General features: G+C 45.0%; 1 protein-coding gene across 2 annotated transcripts in view; it reads left to right on the forward strand.

Annotated features, from left to right (window-relative positions):
* Positions 1-301: 301 nt before the first annotated feature.
* The window catches only part of Snx19 (sorting nexin 19), a 37,107-nt gene continuing 16,846 nt past the window's right edge, over positions 302-20,562 (forward strand). Inside the window, exons 1-8 of one of the 2 annotated variants that reach the window (XM_038322687.1) lie at positions 302-2,475; positions 4,833-4,971; positions 5,892-5,992; positions 6,101-6,220; positions 8,352-8,482; positions 9,875-9,971; positions 10,464-10,644; positions 12,822-12,951. In XM_038322687.1, the coding sequence (XP_038178615.1) occupies positions 799-2,475; positions 4,833-4,971; positions 5,892-5,992; positions 6,101-6,220; positions 8,352-8,482; positions 9,875-9,971; positions 10,464-10,644; positions 12,822-12,951 (2,576 nt within the window). In that variant the 5' untranslated portion in view covers positions 302-798. Of the gene's footprint in view, positions 2,476-4,832; positions 4,972-5,891; positions 6,053-6,100; positions 6,221-8,351; positions 8,483-9,874; positions 9,972-10,463; positions 10,645-12,821; positions 12,952-20,562 lie in introns of both variants that reach the window. The other variant, XM_038322688.1, reaches the window with a different exon arrangement.

A 20,562-nucleotide genomic window follows, 5' to 3' on the forward strand; every position in this document is an offset into this window, starting at 1 on the left:
AAAAATCCATGAAGCTACTAAAAATATGCGTCCCAGGGAATTAAAACAAATTGGATTAGTGAAAGTTTACCTCAGCGGCTAGGGGTATTTACACACAACACTATACAGAGCCTGGGCGAGTTCTGAAGACTTCTGGCATCTTTGGCGCTGGGTGAACACAGGCTCTGGGTCTCAGGCCAGCGGACTCCCGTGCGCGCCCGCCGGCACCACGGCTCCTCACCAGCAGGGGGCGCAGGTAGCGCGCATCCACCGAGCCGCTCTCCCAGCGTACCCCGCTCCCTCAGGCCACGACCCGGAAGCTGTCGCCGGCTGGCGGCCGGCCGGCAGCTTTGACCGCTTTGGGGCTGCGAAAAGCAGTTGCTCGGGCTGCCGGGGCTGGCTGTGGCTGCTGACCGCGGCAGTCGGAAGGAACCCCCGATGAGTCCGCTCCGGACAGGGGCTCAGTCCGGGCACGCGACCCCCGGCGACATGTGACCCGATCTGCCGGCCGCTTCGGCGTTCGTAAGTGTCCGTGGGCCGCGCGGGGCCGCGAAGAGACTCTCCGCCTGGGCCGTGATGAAGGCGGTCAGGTTCTCCTCACCTCGATGGGAAGAGACTACTCGGTGGGCTCTGTTGACAGAAGCGAGCGGGAGAAGCAGGGCTGTCTCCGTCGCTTTGCAGTGCCTATAGTGCCGAGGGTGCGGAGTTCACTCAGTAGCACCCGCACTTGTTCATTTCTGGGACAGTTCATGCTCTCAGTCCTGTCACCAGAGTGAAATAGGTGGCTGTCATCTGTGGAAACCATCTGTTCTTTGAGCCATGAAGGCAGAAACAGTGTCCCCTACCCAAGAGACTACCCCGGAGTCCAGCTGTGGCTTCGGTAATCTGTGGAGTAGCCGGAAGCTGATGGTTGTGGGGGTCTTGCTGGGCTGGCTACTTGTCATCCACCTTCTGGTCAATATGTGGCTTCTGATCCTTCTGTGCGCATCGTTGGTGGTGCTGGGAGGCTGGCTGGGCGCCAGCGCCGTTGCAGGGGCTTCAGGTCAATTGCACCTGGAACGATTCATCACAGTCACCCCCTGTCCTCCGTGCCCCGAGGCAGAAAGGCAGCTGGAACAGGAGATTAACTGCACCATCCAGATGATAATCCGAGATTTTGTGTTATCCTGGTATCGTTCAGTGAGCCAGGAGCCAGCATTCGAGGCGGAGATGGAGGCAGCCATGAAGGGGTTGGTTCAGGAGCTTCGAAGGCGGATGAGCATAGCGGACAGCCATGCTCTTACACAGAGGGTTCTCACTCTCTGTGGTTGTCACCTGCAGAGCTATATTCAGGCAAAGGAGGCCGCTGCCAGGGAGCAGAGCTGTTCAGTTCAGCCCTCCCAGCTGTGGGATGCTTACTGCCAGGCTACTCCTCCCCATCCTGCCCTGCACAGTCCTACCACTGAGGTCACTTATGCACGTGGCATTGTGAATTTGTTGCTTAAAGAGTTAGTGCCTAAGCCCCACCTGGAGACTAGGACTGGACGCCATGTAGTAGTCGAACTCATCACTTGCAATGTGATCTTACCACTGATCAGTAAGCTATCAGATCCCGACTGGATCCACCTTATACTTGTGAGTATCTTTTCCAAGTATAGACATGATGCAGCCCAAGGAACCAAACCCATGGGCTCAGCCAGTGTCCTAGAGCAGCCGTCAGTGCCCACCTCTCTGCCACTGGTTGTTGAAGTAGAGAGTCTGCCCACAGGGAAAGCACCTTCTCCAGTACACATAACTTGCAGCGAGCCAGCCCCCTACCCAGAGGTCGAAGAAGGTCATGAAGCTGCAGAGGGAGATTTGTCTGGGATGCTTGAAGAAAGAAGAATAGGAAATAACTCATCCCATTTTCTACAGCCGGATATTCGAGGCCCCTTGTTCTTATGCGAAGACTCGGAGCTGGAGTCACCACTGTCTGAACTGGGCAAAGAAACCATCATGCTAATGACCCCAGGCAACTTCCTCTCTGACAGGATTCAGGATGCTCTGTGTGCACTAGAGGATTCCCGGGCTCTGGAGCCTAAGGATGGTGAGGGATCTGAAGGTATGGAAGGATCTGAAGCTGAGGAAGCTCCAGGAACAGAAACAGACACGGGCCTACTGGTCTCCATGCTGAACTGCCCAGACATCCAGATTGACACAGCAGACAAGGAGGTAGAGCAAGGAGATGTCACCTCTCTCACGACTTTGTTAGAGGAGCCAGAAAAATCCTGCCCCCCACGACCTTCATGCTTGGAAAAGGATCTCACCAGTGGTGTGAGCTCCCTTGATCCTACCCTGCCACCAGTTCCACTTTCCTCCTCTCCCCCTGGTCCTCTCAGCTCAGCCACCTTCAGCTTTGAGCCCCTGAGCAGTCCCGATGGCCCAGTTGTCATCCAGAACCTTCGAATCACTGGCACCATCACCGCCCGAGAGCACAGTGGTACTGGATTCCACCCATACACGCTGTACACTGTGAAGGTAACACGACTACAGCTGTGGTCATTCACTCTGGGAACGACTGTGTGAAGGCGGGTCGGTAAACAGAATGCTGCAAGGGCAGATGAGAGTAGCCTGTGTTTAATTAAACACGTGTGTGGCTGGCGTATGGCGAAGTTGGAAGGCAGAGCAGGCTCTTACTCCATAGCCGTACAAACAGTCCTGGAAGCTCAGTGTTAGAGTACTGCAGGTCAGATTTTTTGTTGGTTCTCCAACCTGGTTTCACCTCTGAATCACCTGGGCTCCTTTTTAAATAAATTGATTCTGATAGGCAGACAGATTCTGAATGAGAATTTCTAAGAATGCATCCCAAGATTCTACATTTTTTTAAAAAAGATTTACTTATTTTTATTTCATGTGTGTATTTTGCCTGCATGTATGTAAATGCATTGTGTACCTGATGCCTGTGGAGGCAAGAAGAGGGGTCCAGATCCCCTAAAATTGGAGTTACAAACAAAATGTAAATTGCCATGTGGGTGCTGGGAACCAAACCCTGGTTCTCTGCAAGAGCAGCAAGGGTTCTTCTCCATTCCCCCATGTTTGTTTTTTAAATGAAAGTTTTCAGTCAACACATTGGTTTACAGGCTGGCTTAAGGGGACATCTGTGACTCTAGTCAACTTTCCTCATATCTTCTCTGCATAGTCGTTCCCAAGTCTGTGCCTAATATCTCAGGAATAAGGAACCTGCCACCTTCTGATGTAAATATTTGTTCTACCTTCCTATAATAATGCAAAAGATATTAGTATTTTGTAAAGAAAGAAATTAGGAGGAACAAGTTTAGAAAGTTTCTTGGCAGGAGGCTCTGTGTTGACTTTACCCACCTTCTGGAATTTCTGTGGAGCTCACCAGCTTTGTACTGGTGTCCAAGCACCACCACCATACAGGACTAGACACACTCCTGGGAAAATCCAAGCCAATGAAGTGGGCAGGGCCTGCTGAATGAGCTGCAGGATGACCTGGCATTTTAAAAGTCACATGACATTTTAAAGTTAAGACAGTGAACCTAATTAGATGCACCTTTGCACTCATTGCAATGATATCAGTCACATGGTCTTTATAAAACAGGTATCATTTGGAAACACAGACATCTGGTCATGAGTAACTGGCAACTGTCAACCAGTAGCATAACTTGAACAATTTACCTACCGTGTTGTTCCTAATTCTAGGTGTCCCTCTGGCATGCCCCGTGCTCACATAGCAATACTAGATTCTGGCTATTTCATCTTCTACTTATGACATGTTCATGGACTAATAGCAGAGAACAGTTTTTCCTTATTACCAGAAAATTCAAGTTGTCCCCAAGGGCAGACTATTCCACAGAAAGCATCCTAGCTCCCAGGTGCCCCAAGCTTGGAAGCTCTGTCCTGAATTCTGCCTGTTCTTTTCTTCTCAGTACTTGACTTCCAAGACTTCCTTGCTCACCTCAGCTGTAGTGGATTTCTCGTTCTCTCTGGCTCTCAAAATGTTCAAACACCAGCTCAAGAACTTTCAACGAGGAGATAGGAGATCGTTTTTGGTTTTGTTTTAAATCACTTGCCATCCTATAATATTTCAGCCAGAGAATAATCAGTTTCTGCTAGGAACAAGCACAGGCTCACAGCAGCTCTGCATCTTAACTCCTTTGTCACAGAATCTTCCCCTGTGTCATAGCTTCCCCTGTGCTCAGGTGCTTCCTTTCCTAGGCGTGTGCTGTGTGTGTCGTCTCTCCCATGTGACGCATGAAGGCAGCAGACTAACTCAGGACATTTCAGTAATCATGGGACATCTAATGATACAGCTAATATATACCTAAGACAAAGAATTTTAGTTCAACTCCAGGGATAACAATTAGAAAGATTAATCTGCTCAAGGCAACAAAAAAGAAAACATTTCAGGCAAAGACATGACTTATGGTTATCTGTTGTTTGGGTTTGTTGGTTCTTTCCCCAAACTAGTATAGAGCATTAGTGGCTAGATGTAATGGCAAAGTGATTTGCTCCTGATGAGGTCACTCCTGTAATTTAGCAGTAGTCCCTTTTGAAGGTATTATGACTTCTGTTTTATAATGTCTTTAGGATTTAAAAACGTTACATAGCTACTTTGGGGGTGAAAAGTTTTGGATAAAAATAATTGAAGGAACAGTGAAAAGTATTTCTGACCAAACAAAGGGTGCCGGAAGTACAGCTCATTCAACCACCTTGGAGTTTGGGTCCTTAGTTACAACTGAGGGTGGCGGTCAGACGCAGAAGGCTCAGCAGCATAAAGGAGCAGCCTTCTCCCTTTACTAGTGTTCCACTGTGACCATTGAATAATTTCCCAAGCCTCCCTGGTTTCATTGATAATTCTGTTCCTTCCACAGTATGAGACAGCCCTTAATGGTGAGAACAGCAGTGGCCTACAGCAGCTGGCCTACCACACCGTGAACCGCCGCTACCGGGAGTTCTTGAATCTGCAGACCCGCCTGGAGGAGAAACCAGATCTACGAAAGTTTATCAAAAGTCAGAAGTTCCCTAAGCCCCAAATGCCAGCTTGCATATCACATCTGGCCACTCTGATCTGCATGCTTGGTGGCCACTGGGTTTGTGGGGAGGAGAACAGTGTTGAGAGTGTCTTGCCCCCGAGTTTGCTTGAGAGATTGTGGGGTTTAGAGCTGGACAGCTGTGATGGCATCCTTACTGAGGTTGTCCTTGGTTACATGCTTTATTCTACTGTCCCCACGTAGTTTACACTTAAAAAGAAGTAGCCACATTTCTTCCCATGCTCACAGAATCATTTAAGCTGACTAGCTTTTCCAGGTCTGCGGATTACCCATCTTAAATAACCCAGAAATCCCTTTCTTTAACAACTAAGCCTTTTGTGTGCAGTTTGACACATCCAAGGCACAGAGGAGTGTTTAAAATATAATAAAATTTAATTACAAATAAGCTAGGAACTGGCTACTTTGTTTCCGTTGTTATTGTTCTAGATGCTAATGATCACCTAAGTAAATGATAGGTTGAATATAACATAGCTAATGCTAGGACAGGCTTCAGAACTGTGTCGGGTTCTCTTCTACATACTTCACATGTGTTAGCTCATGTCATCCTATAACCACTCATGAGGTAGATTCTATCATTCCTTCTTACAGAAAAGCAACAGTTGCAGATCATGTGGCTTGCCTGAGTTTATTATAGCAGGAATTGGAGCTAGAACTTAAATTTGGGCCATTTGGACCTGCCTTATAACCACGGCATTATGTGCTCTCTTCACACTAATGAGAGTAGATTGTTACATCACAACCATGGGAACAGTTGGAAGTCCCCAAATTAACAAAAATCTAGATACAAAGCCTAGTGAAATATATTCAGTGATTCTGTCTATTTATATGGAATACCTCTGCATGAATGCTAACTAGATGAATTTGTTGTTTGTTTTGAAGATATTAAGGGTCCAAAGAAGCTCTTTCCAGATCTTCCATTTGGAAACATGGATAGTGACAGAGTAGAGGCCCGGAAGAGCCTCCTGGAGTCCTTCCTGAAGGTCAGCATCGGATCCTCTGGCTCGACTCACATTCTGACCCTAAACATCCAACCCAAAGTGGTGAGATCTGGGGCCTGGGGTTTCTTCTGAAATATTTGTCTTTTGCAGCAACTCTGTGCCATTCCTGAAATTGCCAACAGCGAGGAGGTGCAGGAGTTCCTTGCACTGAATACAGATGCTCGGATCGCCTTTGTCAAAAAGCCATTCATGGTCTCTAGAATAGACAAGGTAACAGCAGAGCTACTGTGCTCAGCATCCTTCCTGTCTGCAAGTGTGACGTGTTTATTAGACTGGAGACCATGCTGGGAAAATAAGAAGGGCATAGGTAGAGGAAGCATAGAGGGTCAGTAGAACAGGGACTAAAATTTTCAAGACCTGTTGCTAAATACGGGCTGGATCATTGAGTAGCTGAGTTGCGGTGAGCAATGGTTAGAAGACAGTACCCTCACGCTATGTGCATATGTACCACCAGGAGTTATTGCAGTCTTGTTCTAATGGAACCTCTGACGATGGCAGGAGGCTCTCTTTGGAGAGATTAGTTATATTCACATTATTGGGTACTCAGCAGAGAGCTCTAAGCCAGGATGTTAGTCTGGATTTGGATTGGTGTAGTGATCCTCTGCTGGAGAACAGAATGTACAGAGAACCATACATTCTTCAAGAGGGCGTCTTAGCACCTGTATAGATGGTAGGGGAAGCATACTTGGGGAATACAGTACACTGGAGCCTCAGTTGATATCATCAGCAATTTTATAAGCAAACTTGATTCTTTGTAGGAGGTGTGCCTCCTGATTCTGGCTGGATTTTCATGTGGTAGATATTAGGGAACATTCTTTATTATGGGGAAGAACCAAACTAGAAGGGATCAAGTAGGTAAAACCCCTGGAGTTCTGAGCAGATGTGTTCGTTGATTCTTTCCTTATTTCCTTATGCGGAAATTGCTTTGTTATTGCCTGTTTCTTTGTTTTGGGCTTGTTGAGACAGGATCTCACTGTACCCTAGTCTGGCCTGGAACTACCAGTATAGTCCAATTGGTGTCAGACTCTTCCTCCTTAGCCTCCCAAATGCTTGGATTACAGACAAATGCCGTCACATTCAGCCAGACTGACAATTTTGAGCAAGGCACTGTGCTAATTTTCAGTAAGGCCAAAGAGGAGGGCACGGATAAAGGCCCTCCCCTCAATTACAATCCTGAGACAGGAAAGACAATTAAATTTCATGTGTATGCATATGCACACCAGTGTATTCACCCATGCATGTGTGTGGAGAACATGGAATGTCTTCCTTCATATATATATATGAGACAAGGTTTCTCACTAAACCTGAATTTCTCTTCTAGCTAGACTGGCTGGCTAGCAAGCTTGTGCGGTCTGCCTCCAGACCACCAGCACTGGAGTTACAGATATACATCATGACACCCAGTTTTTATATAGGTACTTAGGAGTCTGAGCTTGGGTTCTCATGAGTAAGGACTTTGCCCACTGAACCATCTCCCCAGCCTGCAAGGTGTGTTTTATAAGCAGTATTATTTATGTTCATGCTGTTCCATCCTCTGTTCCCTTCCTGGTTTGTTTTTCCTGGTGTTCCCTGGGTCTTGCTGGTTGTCCAGTGTGTCTTGGCTGTACAGGCTGTGCTCCTGTGGGGCATTCATTACCATTGCTTACTTCCATTCCCTGATAGTTCTCCTTTGTACACTTCCTTTAATAGCAAATATATGCATGTCAACTTACTCTGAAAAACTTTAGATGAGTCTTACTTTTCACAGATAGGTTTTTTTCTTTATAGCAATTCCATATAACTTAACTGCCAGCCTGTGAGATTTTTATTCTTTCTGTACCTAAAGAAGAGAATTGTTTGATTTGACTATAAACCCAACTTATTTCTCTATGAATCCTTGCAACATGTTTATATTATTTAAGCTGCTACACTGGATTTTCTCTTTTCTTCTTATCATCTTCATTTTTTCCCTCACATGTCTTTGTAATTTCCACTGAGTCACACTTTGGTGATGGTATTGTCAGTTTGGAAGCTAGGAATCACCTTTTAATGTAAAAAAAAAAAATATTAACTGAAAGTGTTCTCTAGTGTGAAGAACTTGCTTGAGTTTTTATTTCTCCCTGTTTTGCTTTTGGCTTCTTGTCCGTGGTATTGTTTGTCTTACTCGGAAGAAAAGATTGTTCTAGACAGGGAGAAAAAGACTTCTTGTCACTGGCTGTTGTCCAGTTTTCTCAAAGGCTCTGTGGATGGCTGCATCCTTCATCCTTTGGTATGAAGCACAGGGAGATAACCGCTCTGTTCTTCTTCACTGCCCATCAGGAATGTGCATAGTCATAATGGCCCTGTACCCCCAACCCTGCAGATGGTGGTGAGTGCGATTGTGGACACCTTGAAGACAGCATTTCCTCGCTCGGAACCCCAGAGCCCCACAGAGGAGCTGAGTGAAGCCGAGAATGAAAGCAAGCCCCAGACAGAAGGCAAGAAGGCTAGCAAGTGAGAAGCCCTTCAGTGGTTCAGGGCCCCTGTCCTCAGGTGTCAACGCCCCATTCCATTCTCAAACCCTAGAAGAGAGGAGGTACACGGTACCCATCAGCTTAGCCAGGCCAAAGGCTGGGTTCCACAGTGCTTTACCCAGAGAGTCTGAGTAGGCAGTACTGCTGAGTGTTTGCTCCTGTCCAAGGAACCCTGGGCCCACTCACTGGGAGTTGTTGACTAGAAGGGAAAACTAAAGGCAGAATACTCTTCTTTTTGTAGAAATTGAGGTATTTCTTTCCTAGTAAGAATTAAATTAAGGGTTACAATTGATTTGTTTGCCATCATTTCTGGAAACTTTGGCTCAGAGAATATTTACTCTAGCAGTAATTAGGAAAGGACTAGAACGGAATCCTGCAGGATGTATTTTAGTAGCTGGTGGACTGCTGCTGCTCTTGCCGCATTAATGTCCCAGCTAGTCCCTGGAAACACTCCACGCCAGCATGTGGAATGGCAAAAACAACACATGCACCCTAACTCTAACTGAAAACATTGTGTGAATGTGGTTCATTAGAATGAGAGAGAGAGAGAGAGAGAGAGAGAGAGAGAGAGAGAGAGAGAGGGGGAGAGAGAATTTAAATGAATATGTATCTGACTGGTTATCTTCATCTTTATGCCAGCAATGCTATCTTTACAGCAGGCTTTAAAATAAAAAGATTTACTTATTTTTATTTGTGTGTGTGTGTGTGTGTGTGTTTGTGCTAGTACCCACAGAGATCAGAAAAGGATATCAGATCCCCAGAACTGGAGTCATAGGCAACTATGAGCTACCCGATATGGGTGCTGAAAGAACCATAGGTGCTCTTAATGTCTAGTCATCCCCGTAGTCTCAATACTTAGCCTTCCAGCTATGCTCATATATGAAACAATAACCACTATGCCTGTGTTTAAGATTCCCTATTTATTGAAGTTGTCCTTTGCAATTGATTGTCCAGTCTTATTTGGAGTATAAGGGAAACAAGTGATTGTTTCCAAAAGATACCAAAACAGTAACAAAAAAACTTTAGTCTATGATATTTGTCTGTTAATCTGTTCAACAGATTCTTATGCAAAGCTGTCATCACAGCTCTGGGAATGTGGCCATGACAGACTAAGCACTATTTTACTTGACAAAAATCCTTTCATAAATGCACTATAGAAATAGCATAAATATGGCACTGTTTGAAGAATTACCAGGTATACGTTGTTTGAGGGATTTCTGGGTCCCATCTTCCAGGTAGTTGTGAGCACACTAAGCCCTCCTGGAGTAAGCATGGATGCTTCTGCTTTAATGTGTTGTCGATACTTACCAGACTCTTTTATAGGCACTATGATCTTGACTTGCATCTCATTCTATCTTTGTCTCTGTGTCAGGTCCAGACTGAGGTTCTCCTCCAGTAAAATTGCTCCTGCACTGAGTATAGCTGAGGCACAGGACAGGGTTCTCTACTGTCTCCAGGAGGGCAATGCGGTAAGAGCAAACCAAGAGAACTGCTAGAATCACAATTGAGGTTTTGATTCTGCAGATATATTATGTAGGAGGCTTCTCTGAAGTCAGATAAGAATCACGTGCCCTGGTCAAGGACTTGGCTGATATCTGGGTCTTGAAATTTTATTTTATTTAACAGTGTTTCTTCTGAGTACTTTAGAATTCTCAGTTCTGAGTTGGTAAGTTGGCTTCCTATGGTAATGGCTTTGTGATAATCATGATAGGATGAGAAGAAAAAGGAAAACCAGTTTCTAGATGAGAACAGATGACCAGCAGTGTGCAAAAGTGATTGTCCCAGAGCAGGCTAGTTTTACCTGCAACTTGCGTAAGGAGTGAGAACTTTCCTGAAGTGGCCTGGGGTCAGTGGGCTCTGTGCCCATTGTACCTTTGCAGGTGGAAGATAAGAAACCTAGGTGTTACATTTATTCTGCCTCCTGCATTCTTGGTGATCCTTGCCACTGACTGTTTCCCCAGGAGTCAGAGATCCTGTCCATGTCTGGGATGGAATCCTTCATTGAGAAGCAGACAAAGTTACTGGAAATGCAGCCAGCAGAAGTCCCAGATAAAGATCCCCAACAAGTCCCCAAAGAATGTGTGGATAACTGCTTGCGGGATACAGCTGTAGTAGCCCAAGAACTCAACAACAGTGACTCAGGTGAGTGACAAGATCTTTGCTTTCTCAAAGAGGATCCAGGGAGAAGTGCACTGGGGCTTAGGGAAGTTGGACTTTGTAGTTCTCATTTCTCTTGTGCTCAGCCAAGAGATCCATGTTTTGAACTCCTCCAAAATTAGAGGTGCTAGGGCCAGAGATGGGCAAGATGGAAATGGTCCTCAGAGCCAGTCGAGCAGCAGGGAAAAATCTGCATGCATAATATATGCATAGTATCAGTGTGTTGTTTTTGACACAGGGGCTACTGTCTTCTTCTAGACATCTCCCTCCCTCAATGTCTGTGGTACCAGTTTCCTGATGTTTCTTTCTCTCTTTCTCTTTCTTTCTCTCTGTCCCTTTTTTGGGTTCCTTAACATCATTGTGGATATTTAGTTTAGGTTGTGTTCTTACTCTGTGCCCTCCCTACCGAGGGACTGTCACAACCTGTCAGCTTCTGCCTTTGTACAGGTATCAGTGATGCCTAAATATCAAATAGCATGCATCTCCACATGGGTAGACCACAGAATCACCACATAGAATTCATCTTCTCTCAGATCTGGTCCTACTTTACTTCCTGCCATTGCAGGCGAAGCTTTCTAGTTCCCCAGGGAAAAAGAGAGAAGAGCATTTTCTTCCCAGGAGAAGATCTAACATTCCATACAGAGGAAGAATCAGAACCTAGCTTTTAGTATGTTGTTGTGACATAGAACTTAAAAAGAAGAAAGTTATATTGACCCCCTCAAAGACTAAATGATCACAAAATCTGGAAATCAGAAGGGGATGAAAGAACTAATTTCATATTTACTCCCAGGTGCCCAAGAACAACTTACCTGGCTTCTACTGTGTGGACCTCAATTTAAGTATGTAACAGATGGGTCTTACTACTGTCCTGTGCAGCTGTAATTGTCAGCAAGATGCAGGCTAAAGTCATCTGAGAGGAAAACCTCCATTGACTGAGGAATTACCTAAGTCATATTGGCCTTCAGGCATGTTTGTGAGGCATTATCTTGATTATTAGTGCTTGTGTGTTAGAGAGTTTATCTTGTTCTTTAAGAGGACCTTGTGGCTCCTTGTTTGCTTTATCTTTACTGCTATGACTAGATGTGACCACAGGGTGGCAGCTGCAGACAAATGCTCTTCCCGAGGAGATGATGGTAGGGAGGAGGCCGTTTCCTGAGGGAGGGCCCACCTTTGAGCAAATGAATGGAAAACAACTCATCATTTCCCATACCCCCTTGAAATACAGCACAGAAAAAGGAAAATAGGTACTAGGCAGAGTTTTTAAAAAGGTGAGATTCAGTTCTAACAGATCTGCCCCAATCCAAAGTGATTTGTATTCTGAAACACCCTTGGAAGAGGAAAGCTGGCGCAGGCTGTTCCAGAGATCTCCAGTGAGCATAGACTAGCATTAAAAATAATAGTGATAAAATTTCTCACAGCAGAAGTACCAGGATTCCCCTAATCATCATGGGACATCAGCATGATGTGGGAGCCCAGCACAGATTTAGAGAAGAGATGCTCCTGTCCAGTAAATAGATGTTCAGGTTACTCCAGCAGAGCATAAACATGAGCTCATCTGTGGCCCCTCACATCTTCCAAATAGGAAAAAAATTGGTAAATGTCATGGCATTTTACCAGAGGTGAGGTACTCTTTCTAGAACCACATGTTATCTCAGAATCAGGCTACAGCCTTCTGAACCCCAACCCCACAGCTTTGTGTAATGGAGATGGGTTTTCTGCAGGAGAATGAAGCCAAGCTCTTTTTCCTGATCTGCCCACTCTTTTCCATCATTCGCTGTGGGGGCGAGTGGAAGGGACAAGGCCTTGCCAGTTCCAGTTAGTCACCAGTTGTGAGCCCCTGTTCAGAGCAGAATGGAGTCAGTGTCTTGGAGAAAGACAGGGGAAGGGGAAACCGATGCCAGATAAGTAAAATAATTAAGTGTAAAACTTGTTAATAAGATTTTTTAAAAAATCCTGTGGAGAGGAGACAGAGTATCAGAACATAAAAAATTTGGAAAACCATACAGAGCATATAACGCAGTGTTCTAGATACGTGTTTCTTGATTTATGTTGTGCAGAGGGATCTCAAAACTCTAAGATGATGGCATGAAGCTGGAGAAGACCTGGCTACTACCTAAAGCTCTGAAAGAGGAAGGGTTACTTGTGATACCTTTGTCCCGCAGGAGCAGAGACAGAGTTAGCCGACACGGCCTTGGATCTGATCCTGCTGCTGTTAATGGAGCAGTGGAAATGGCTGTGTACTGAAAGCATGCAGAAGTTCTTCCGCCTTATTTTTGGAACTCTAGTTCAAAGGTAAGATTGCTGAGCTCTCTGTCACATATGAGCCTCAATTTGCTAAGAAATTGGACATGAAACTTGTTTCTATACTAGGAAGGTGTAATATCACATCCAAGGAACCCATGAACTCAGCAGAAGATAGATTCCTTAATATAGGGGTATGGGGAAGAAGCCCCTATAGAAGCCCTTTAGTAACCACGTTGACCAAAGTTTGAATGTATCCAATTCTCTAAGATTTCTGACATATCTAGCACACTGAATTAGAGACATTGCCTGTGTTCTTAGAGTACTTTAACTCAGTCTGATTGTTTTAGCACATGAGTTTAACACATTAGAGATTTCTCACACAGGGCACCAAAATGCAGTCAATTTAAATACATTAGTGACTATTTCAGTCACCAAGCATGTGTTGGTGTCACATTAAGAAAAGTAATCAAAGTACTTCTCCTTGGAGTCATTTGACCAAGAGTGAACCCAGACTTCAGTTTTCCATTTCTCTCTTGTGTCTTCTGTCTCTCTGTGGCTTATGGTTTCTGGCTTGTCTGTAATCTGTTGTATGGTATGAATCTTTGTCGCTATGCATATGTTCTGTTTTTCACCTTTGTGCGGTGAGCATTTCTCTTACTAGGACATAGTGCTTACAGGATGGTTAAACAGAGAGAGAAACTCAGACTTGCATCTTAGCTTTGTCTGGGCTTCACAGGTGACTTGAAAAATTTATGAATTAGAGATTCCTGTGGCTGATTTCTTATCCATTATTATGACCTCCCCCATTCTCTCATGTTTGACATAGTAATAAACATTTTTCAGATACTGAAGACCAGATTTCATTTGTTCTGTGGAGCTTGTAATGGCATCCACTCTCACTTCCCCTGAAATTGAGGAATCCTCTTCTCTGCTCGTCCTCTTCTGATAGTATATTATATAGATTATCCATTTTCCCCAAAGCAGTGATTCTCAATGGGGTTCTTTTGTTCCCAGGGACATTTAGCAACATTGGAGACAGTAGGGTGGAGGGTAGAAACACCTCCTGGCAGGCATCTGGTGGTGAAGACCATTGATGCTGCTTTGCATCTATGTTACACAGAGCACCCCCACTGCACTCCTTCCTTCCCCTACCCAGTGCACACACAGTGATGACATACTCTTCCCAAATGCCTCTAGTGCTAAGATTGAGAAATTGCTCCTTCACTGGTAGTTCAAGGGCCGCAAGGACCTCTCATGGCCTATTAATCATTTCCCCATCTTTTTGTAGTGTTTTTGATTTGTTTCTCAGAATCCGTTCTAGTTTTATAATGTTCTAGACGCTTTCTTAATAAGAGGAAGGGGGCAGGCAGGGTTTATGGCCTTTGAAGAATGGAACATTTTCCTGCACCCAAAAACTTTAGGAATCTGACCCCTTATGACCCATAGTCTTCCGTCAACAAGTCTCCAGATGTGTGGTGATATGAAGGAAACAGGGCTCACTTCAGAATCCAAGTATCACAATGGGTAATCTTCTTGGCATAAGTGTAGTTACTATGCGGCTAATGTCTATTGAGAGATTAATTCACTCAGACATTATATGTGTCACTTTGAGAATATTTTATAGTTTAATCCCTTTAAAGAGCTCTGTGAAAGAGGTATTATAATCCCCACCTCTAACATGAGAAATCTATGGCTTGTAAGGAATTTGAGTTATTAAACCATAAAGTTCATAAATAACATATGCAGAATCTAAAACACATTTTTCCACTTTTAATCTTTAGTGATTTTCTTAACTTTCAGGATAAGACCTTTGCACCATGGTTTCAAGGGTCAAGAATCACCCCAAAAATCACTCCTCAGAGTGGGGAATGTTCCCTTGGGAGAGATTATCAGGTATTCATAGACTCCAAACTGGATGTCCATGTCTACATGGAGCAAGGAGAACCTCTGATATGAGCCTCCATCTCTTCCCTGGATAGACCAGGGACTTTATTTTTAAAAAGGTGTTTGTGTGGTAAGCAAAGAAGCTGGGAATTGGATCCCTCCTGGAGCAGCAGCACACACACCCAACATGCCCACCCTGACTCCACTACAAGGGATGATGTATGAGGATCTAGTGTCCCCATGACCAACTCCCACATTTCCATCTGAAACCTCAGAGCGCTTGAGTTCCTGTCCTTTGTGTGCTTTAAGAAGCCTGGCGGTTGTCACTGGCCACAGACAGCTGCTGTTGCAGCTTTACTTTTCCTCACCACTGTACAGTCTGGGCATCCAGGATAGGATAGCCACCTAGATGTCGGTGCCATGCCCCCTAAAATGTCCTTACATTCCACCCCCCAGCTCGCTGTCTCCAAGCAGACATGCTTCACGCTTCCTTCTGATACTTCCAGCTTCCTTTACTCTCCCTGCTCCCTTAAAAGACCTATATACAGAACTGCCCTGGACTCCAGGGACTCCTGCCAAGTTGTAAGCGCACTCTCTGTAGCCTGCAAAGGCGGGGCAGGGGAGACAGAGTAAATCCAACCCCGTGACCCCTCCTTCCAAGCCAACTTCGGAGGAGTTCTAATCTGTGCCAGGCTTATAAATCTCCCTTGATTGTTGATGGTGTGGAGGGAGTAGGGGGAGGGAGGCTCAAGAGAAGTTAGTTGCCCAAAAAAGGTATCGTTAAGTCAAAGGCAAGTCTTGCACGCATGCGTGGCTAACCTCATGTCAGCTTCTGTGCTGGGAACATCCAATTATGTAACGAGGAGAGCTCCTTATTTGGGAGGAAAGGGGAGTGAGGATAGCAGTCTAAGCCAAGGAACGATGAAGCCAGCTTGTGCAAACTTCTCGTGTCTGAAAACATAAGAAATACAACAGTTCCCTGTATGCATCAGAGCTGGATTTAGGAAACTGGAAAAGTACTCAGAGCTAGTCTGGGTTTGAAGGAAGGAGAGATGCACTGTGCCCCATTGATGGTAGAAGGCTTGGGGCAGAAAGACCCAGCCAAGGTAAGGGGTAAAATTATTTTGGAGCCCTGATGTAGAGAGTAAAGGAATGAGAAGAAGCTGGACCAGCTCCCTGCCTAGATGCCCAGAGCCATGCCACGATAAAAATAGGAGCCAAGCCAGCATCATAGTACGTGAATGCCATGTCCATGACTCTGCCCTCCCCATGGCCCCGAAGATGGCATCAGACCCTATGTCAAAAGTCCAGCAGACACATTCCTGGCATCTTTGTCTAGATTTCTTAAAGTGTGTGTGTGAGAGAGAGAAAATGAGTGTGTGTCTATGTGTCTGGGATATATGGAGATGGAATTACCTGACACAGTAGGGAAAAACAACTCAGTGAGGTAGGAAGTAGAGGAGAGTAAAGAATACATAAGTAAGTATAGCAAAAAGAAGAAACGAACATGGGGGTTGAAGAAATCCAACAGCAGTAAACCTGGAAATTCAATATTAAATGCAATTCTAAAGCTTATGCTAGGCCATGGAGTCCTCTCAGGAAAGGTGTTGTTCAACATGCCATCTCCCAAGAAAGTCCAGAAGGTGGTGACAGCATGGGACTACTAGGGAGTGTAGGCTACCCAGTGGGATAGCCTTGCTCCTAAGGACAATTGGCAATGGCTGATATGAACACTCCTCCTGCTGTTCTCTTAAGCCACTTCAGAGTTATAGGTGTTACTGGGGTAGAGCTCCACTCAAGGTTTCTTTCTCAGTGTGTGTGTGCATGTTACAACCCAAGAGGCCTTTGTGACAGTAGTTATTAAGAGAAACTGAAGGCCTGACCCCAAAAGGATACAAGCAATTACAGCAGGAAGGAGCTGACATTATTACATACTCACTATAGCAGGTGCGCCTATTTACCATATACACTGATGTGCAGTTCTGTAAGATAGGCATGCATGCTCACATTTTGCAGGTGAGGAAATTGTTACGCACTTCCTTCCACTCACACTGCCTGCCTCTCTTGTGTGCAAACTTCCTCACAAAACAGTACCTAGGTCCCAGACTCTTAGTCAAATCTAGTCTTTGCTTTTCCCCAGACTGGTCTCTGGGTCAGATGCATCTGATGGTACCACATACACTTGTCTCCATCAGCAGGCTCTGACTTAATTCGAAGCACTGCTGGGCCAGAGATTATCCCTTCCTAGTGTTTCCATTCTACACCCTGTTCACAACTGGAGAAAGAATATCAAACAGTTCAGAGTCAGCCACACATGTGCTGTGTCCCTTTATTCTGTGACTTCACACCTTCCAGTACAGCTCCAGTGTCTTTGTCTCACACCTGACTTCTTCCTGCTACAGCTTCTTTAGAAAAAGTATGTGCTTTTGGAAGAGCCCCGAAACCTTTTCAGCAAGTAAGTCTTCACTTTCTTGTGTTAGGTTATTTCAAGCCTACAAGTATCATTGACTTGGGCTGTTTCTAAAGGCGCTGAAATTGGGGGTTGTTTATTTGTCTTTGCAGTGATAGCTTTGCTCAGATTGTATAGTGTCTCCTTGAGAAGAAGGAATGTTTCATGTCATGCTTCCTCCACGAGGAATGTTGAAGGGAAGCCCTTGACCTCTGTGGACTGGGCCAGGAGGGACCCCAGCAGTTTTGTCTACCATATACATTGTCTGCCTTGCATTTGGGGAGATATAACTTGCTCTAAATTCACATTATGTTAAAGACACCATGCCCTATCCTATTACATATGAGAATCTCTACTTAATGTGTCTTTAACTTTGTGATAGATGTGTAACCGAATACCTTCTGCCTGTGAATTGTGTTTGTTCTTTTGTGTATTTTATATGTTCTTAAATTGTCATTTAGCCCAATCATTAGAAAATGAAGGGGAAAAGCAGAATACTGAGGCATAAACTCAAAGAGACTTTCATTAACTAGCCACATTATTGGTAGCTGTTGCTTAAGTGCAACCATAAGAAGGAAGCTGGGAGTCTGAGGTTTTGACAATAGCTTTGAATGTGTGAGATCCTTGAGGACAAAGGCTGTCCTATTCAGAGTTGTGTCCTCACCTTCATCTGACTGACACCTAGAAGACACCGACTGGATTTATGTCAAATGAGAAGATGTGCATGGTCACATGCAGTTCTATTTATTCCAGTACCTCGCTCATCACTAGTGAGAATGCCAAGCATCTTCAGCAGTGCTGGGGGCAAGAGGTACCCAGAGAAACAGAATCTCCCCAGTCTTCCCTCACAGGAAGTCCCCAGCTGGATTGGGCAGCGCCGATACCCAGAGCCATGGTTGTGCCTGCACACAGAGGCTTTCCTTTCAGGCCATCTACCACAACGGTACCATTTTACTTTCCAAAAAAGCACAGTGCCCTTGACTATCTTGACCCCACTGTGAGGACCCAGTGAGCTTATCCTGTCTGGAAGCATGTCCTGTTATGATGCTGTCTATTCCCCCTCTCTACAGAGAAAGAATGGTTGTGGACATTGGAATCAGACAGATCCAAATTTAAATCCTGCCATATGTCTCACTACCTGTGTGACTTAGAAAACAAGTCACTTCACCTCACTCTCTCTAAACTGTTCTCTAAATAGGTCATTTAGGGGAAAGCTAATATGGAATAAATTTTAGGAAGGCTTACTAGAGAAAGGTACGTGTTTGGAGCTGGACCTTATAAGTTAGGCATCATATAAGCTAAGTAGTATTTCAAATGGTGACACATTTTTAAATAGAGTACGTTACTTGTACTTTTAAACAGAAAGTATCTCATATTTTGAATGGTTTTAACCTGGCTCTCTGAATGGTGAGTGCACATCTGCAACTTGGAAAAATGAGTACCAGAATTCTCCCTATAGGCACCAGGTGGCGCTGCAGGTTAAAAATACCCATTCGTTTTTGAGAACTATTTTGCAGTAGAAGTTCTCCTGCCTTAGCTAGTGATAATGCCCAAGCCTTGCTCCATAATTCAGAAGCCACTCCATGGTGCCAGTGACATAAACAAGCTGAGTTTCTTTCTTCGTCTACATTCCTTTTCCTCCCTCCCTTCTGATGGGTCCTCAGCATGCTATTTTTCTCTGCTCAGGCCTGTCAGAGATGCCCTTTTGAGTGGGTTCTGTCCCTTATGAACTCCGTGCTGGGGCTGATGCATTCAGAACAGAACAAACTAGAGATGTGGTAATAATGAGCCAGTTGTATACCCGAATTGGAAGAATTTTGCCGGTCCTCTATGAGATCACCTACATTCAAGCCCTTTGGGATCCCAAAGCTTTAGTGTACATGATGATACATCTGACTGAAGTAGAGACCATCGGGGCCAGACTGCCCGATGCTACTGTCTTAGGAGACTATGATATAATCATGGACATTTCTCATTTCTTTCAGCCAGGTATTGAGATCCTGTGGCTCACTATTATTAGCTCACCTTAGAGAAGCAATCAATGTTAATGCACATTTTTTATCCCTCCTTAACCCAGATGCTGAGGATTAAGCATCCCATGAGTTAGGCAAATGCTCTGCCATTGAACTAAACCCCCAGCTCCATTCTGATCTTTACTATGTCCTTAGAGTTGCCATCAAGTGCCCTGTACAGGAAGAAAGCTTGACTTTGGAGCAGGGAAGGAAGAAATATGGACTCGAGGACTATGCTTTACTCTCATTCTAATGTCAGGGCCGGCGGACTGCAGTTCTCTGGGAGAATTAAGCCTGGCTGTGAGGGAGACTCCCTGTGTAATGCCTGTCAAGACTGGCCCCCGGTAGCCCCTTCCTCTCTCCGCTGGGGTTTCTCTTCTTGAATTTTATGCATTACTTCCCACGTTTTCTAACTACAGCTGGTTATCAGAGACTCTGGAGCTGCCACCATGCTGTCCTTGTATCCTGGGGGTCTCTCCTTGGTGTCAGCATAGCCTTTGACTTGAGAAGGTTTGGAAATCATCCTAAAGACAGGAAAGCAAAAGCCAGTGCTATTAAATAACTTCCCCAGGTGAATCCCCACCCAGTTCTTTTTCTTCTCTCCTGTTCCCCTGCCTGTATTTCTACTGTTTCTTTCGAGTGGACATCTCCTCCTGTTGATCTTTGTTCTCAAGGCTGGTCTTTTCCAGCCTCTGTGGCCATTTTCTTTGCCTAACTTAAAGCCCTGTTGTGTCTGCTTATTTAAATAGGGTCCCAGGGAGTTCTCTTCCACATCCTGCCTGTGCACACTCTAACTCTTCCACATGAAGGTTCCCCTTCTAATAAAGAGTTCATAATTACTTACTCTTCTCCCTCTGTGTCCTTTCTTCTTCCCTCCAGTGGTGATCATGCCCTCAACCAAGAGGGGAGCACTCCCAGTGAGTTAAAGTTGCTAGGAGCAATAGGGACTCTGGTTGTCAGGACAACCACTAAATTACAGCTTCTTCTTTCCTTTGTATCTTGCCTTTCTTCCTGCTGCTCCAGTACTAAGGACTTTGCACCCTCTCACTGCCCTTTCCCCTTCGGCTGACTCCATTTTCTTCTGAGTGGGTGGCTCTTTTAATTACCCTTGCCTTCTTAGCCACCTCCCTGCCTTTGCACACCGCGGAGAAGGGCAGGCTCGGGATAACCCTAGGGACTGTGAATGAGCCAGACCTGCAGTTCACATGGGGCTGGGGAGATGGAAAGAGGCAGTGTGCATCTTCTAGTCTCAAAAATGAAAGTGTCATTGTTTAGGATACAGAGGTTAAGCTTTGGGAAGGTTCTGACATAATT

Source organism: Arvicola amphibius, chromosome 3 (assembly GCF_903992535.2).
Source record: "Arvicola amphibius chromosome 3, mArvAmp1.2, whole genome shotgun sequence".
Classification (NCBI taxonomy): Eukaryota; Metazoa; Chordata; class Mammalia; order Rodentia; family Cricetidae; genus Arvicola; species Arvicola amphibius.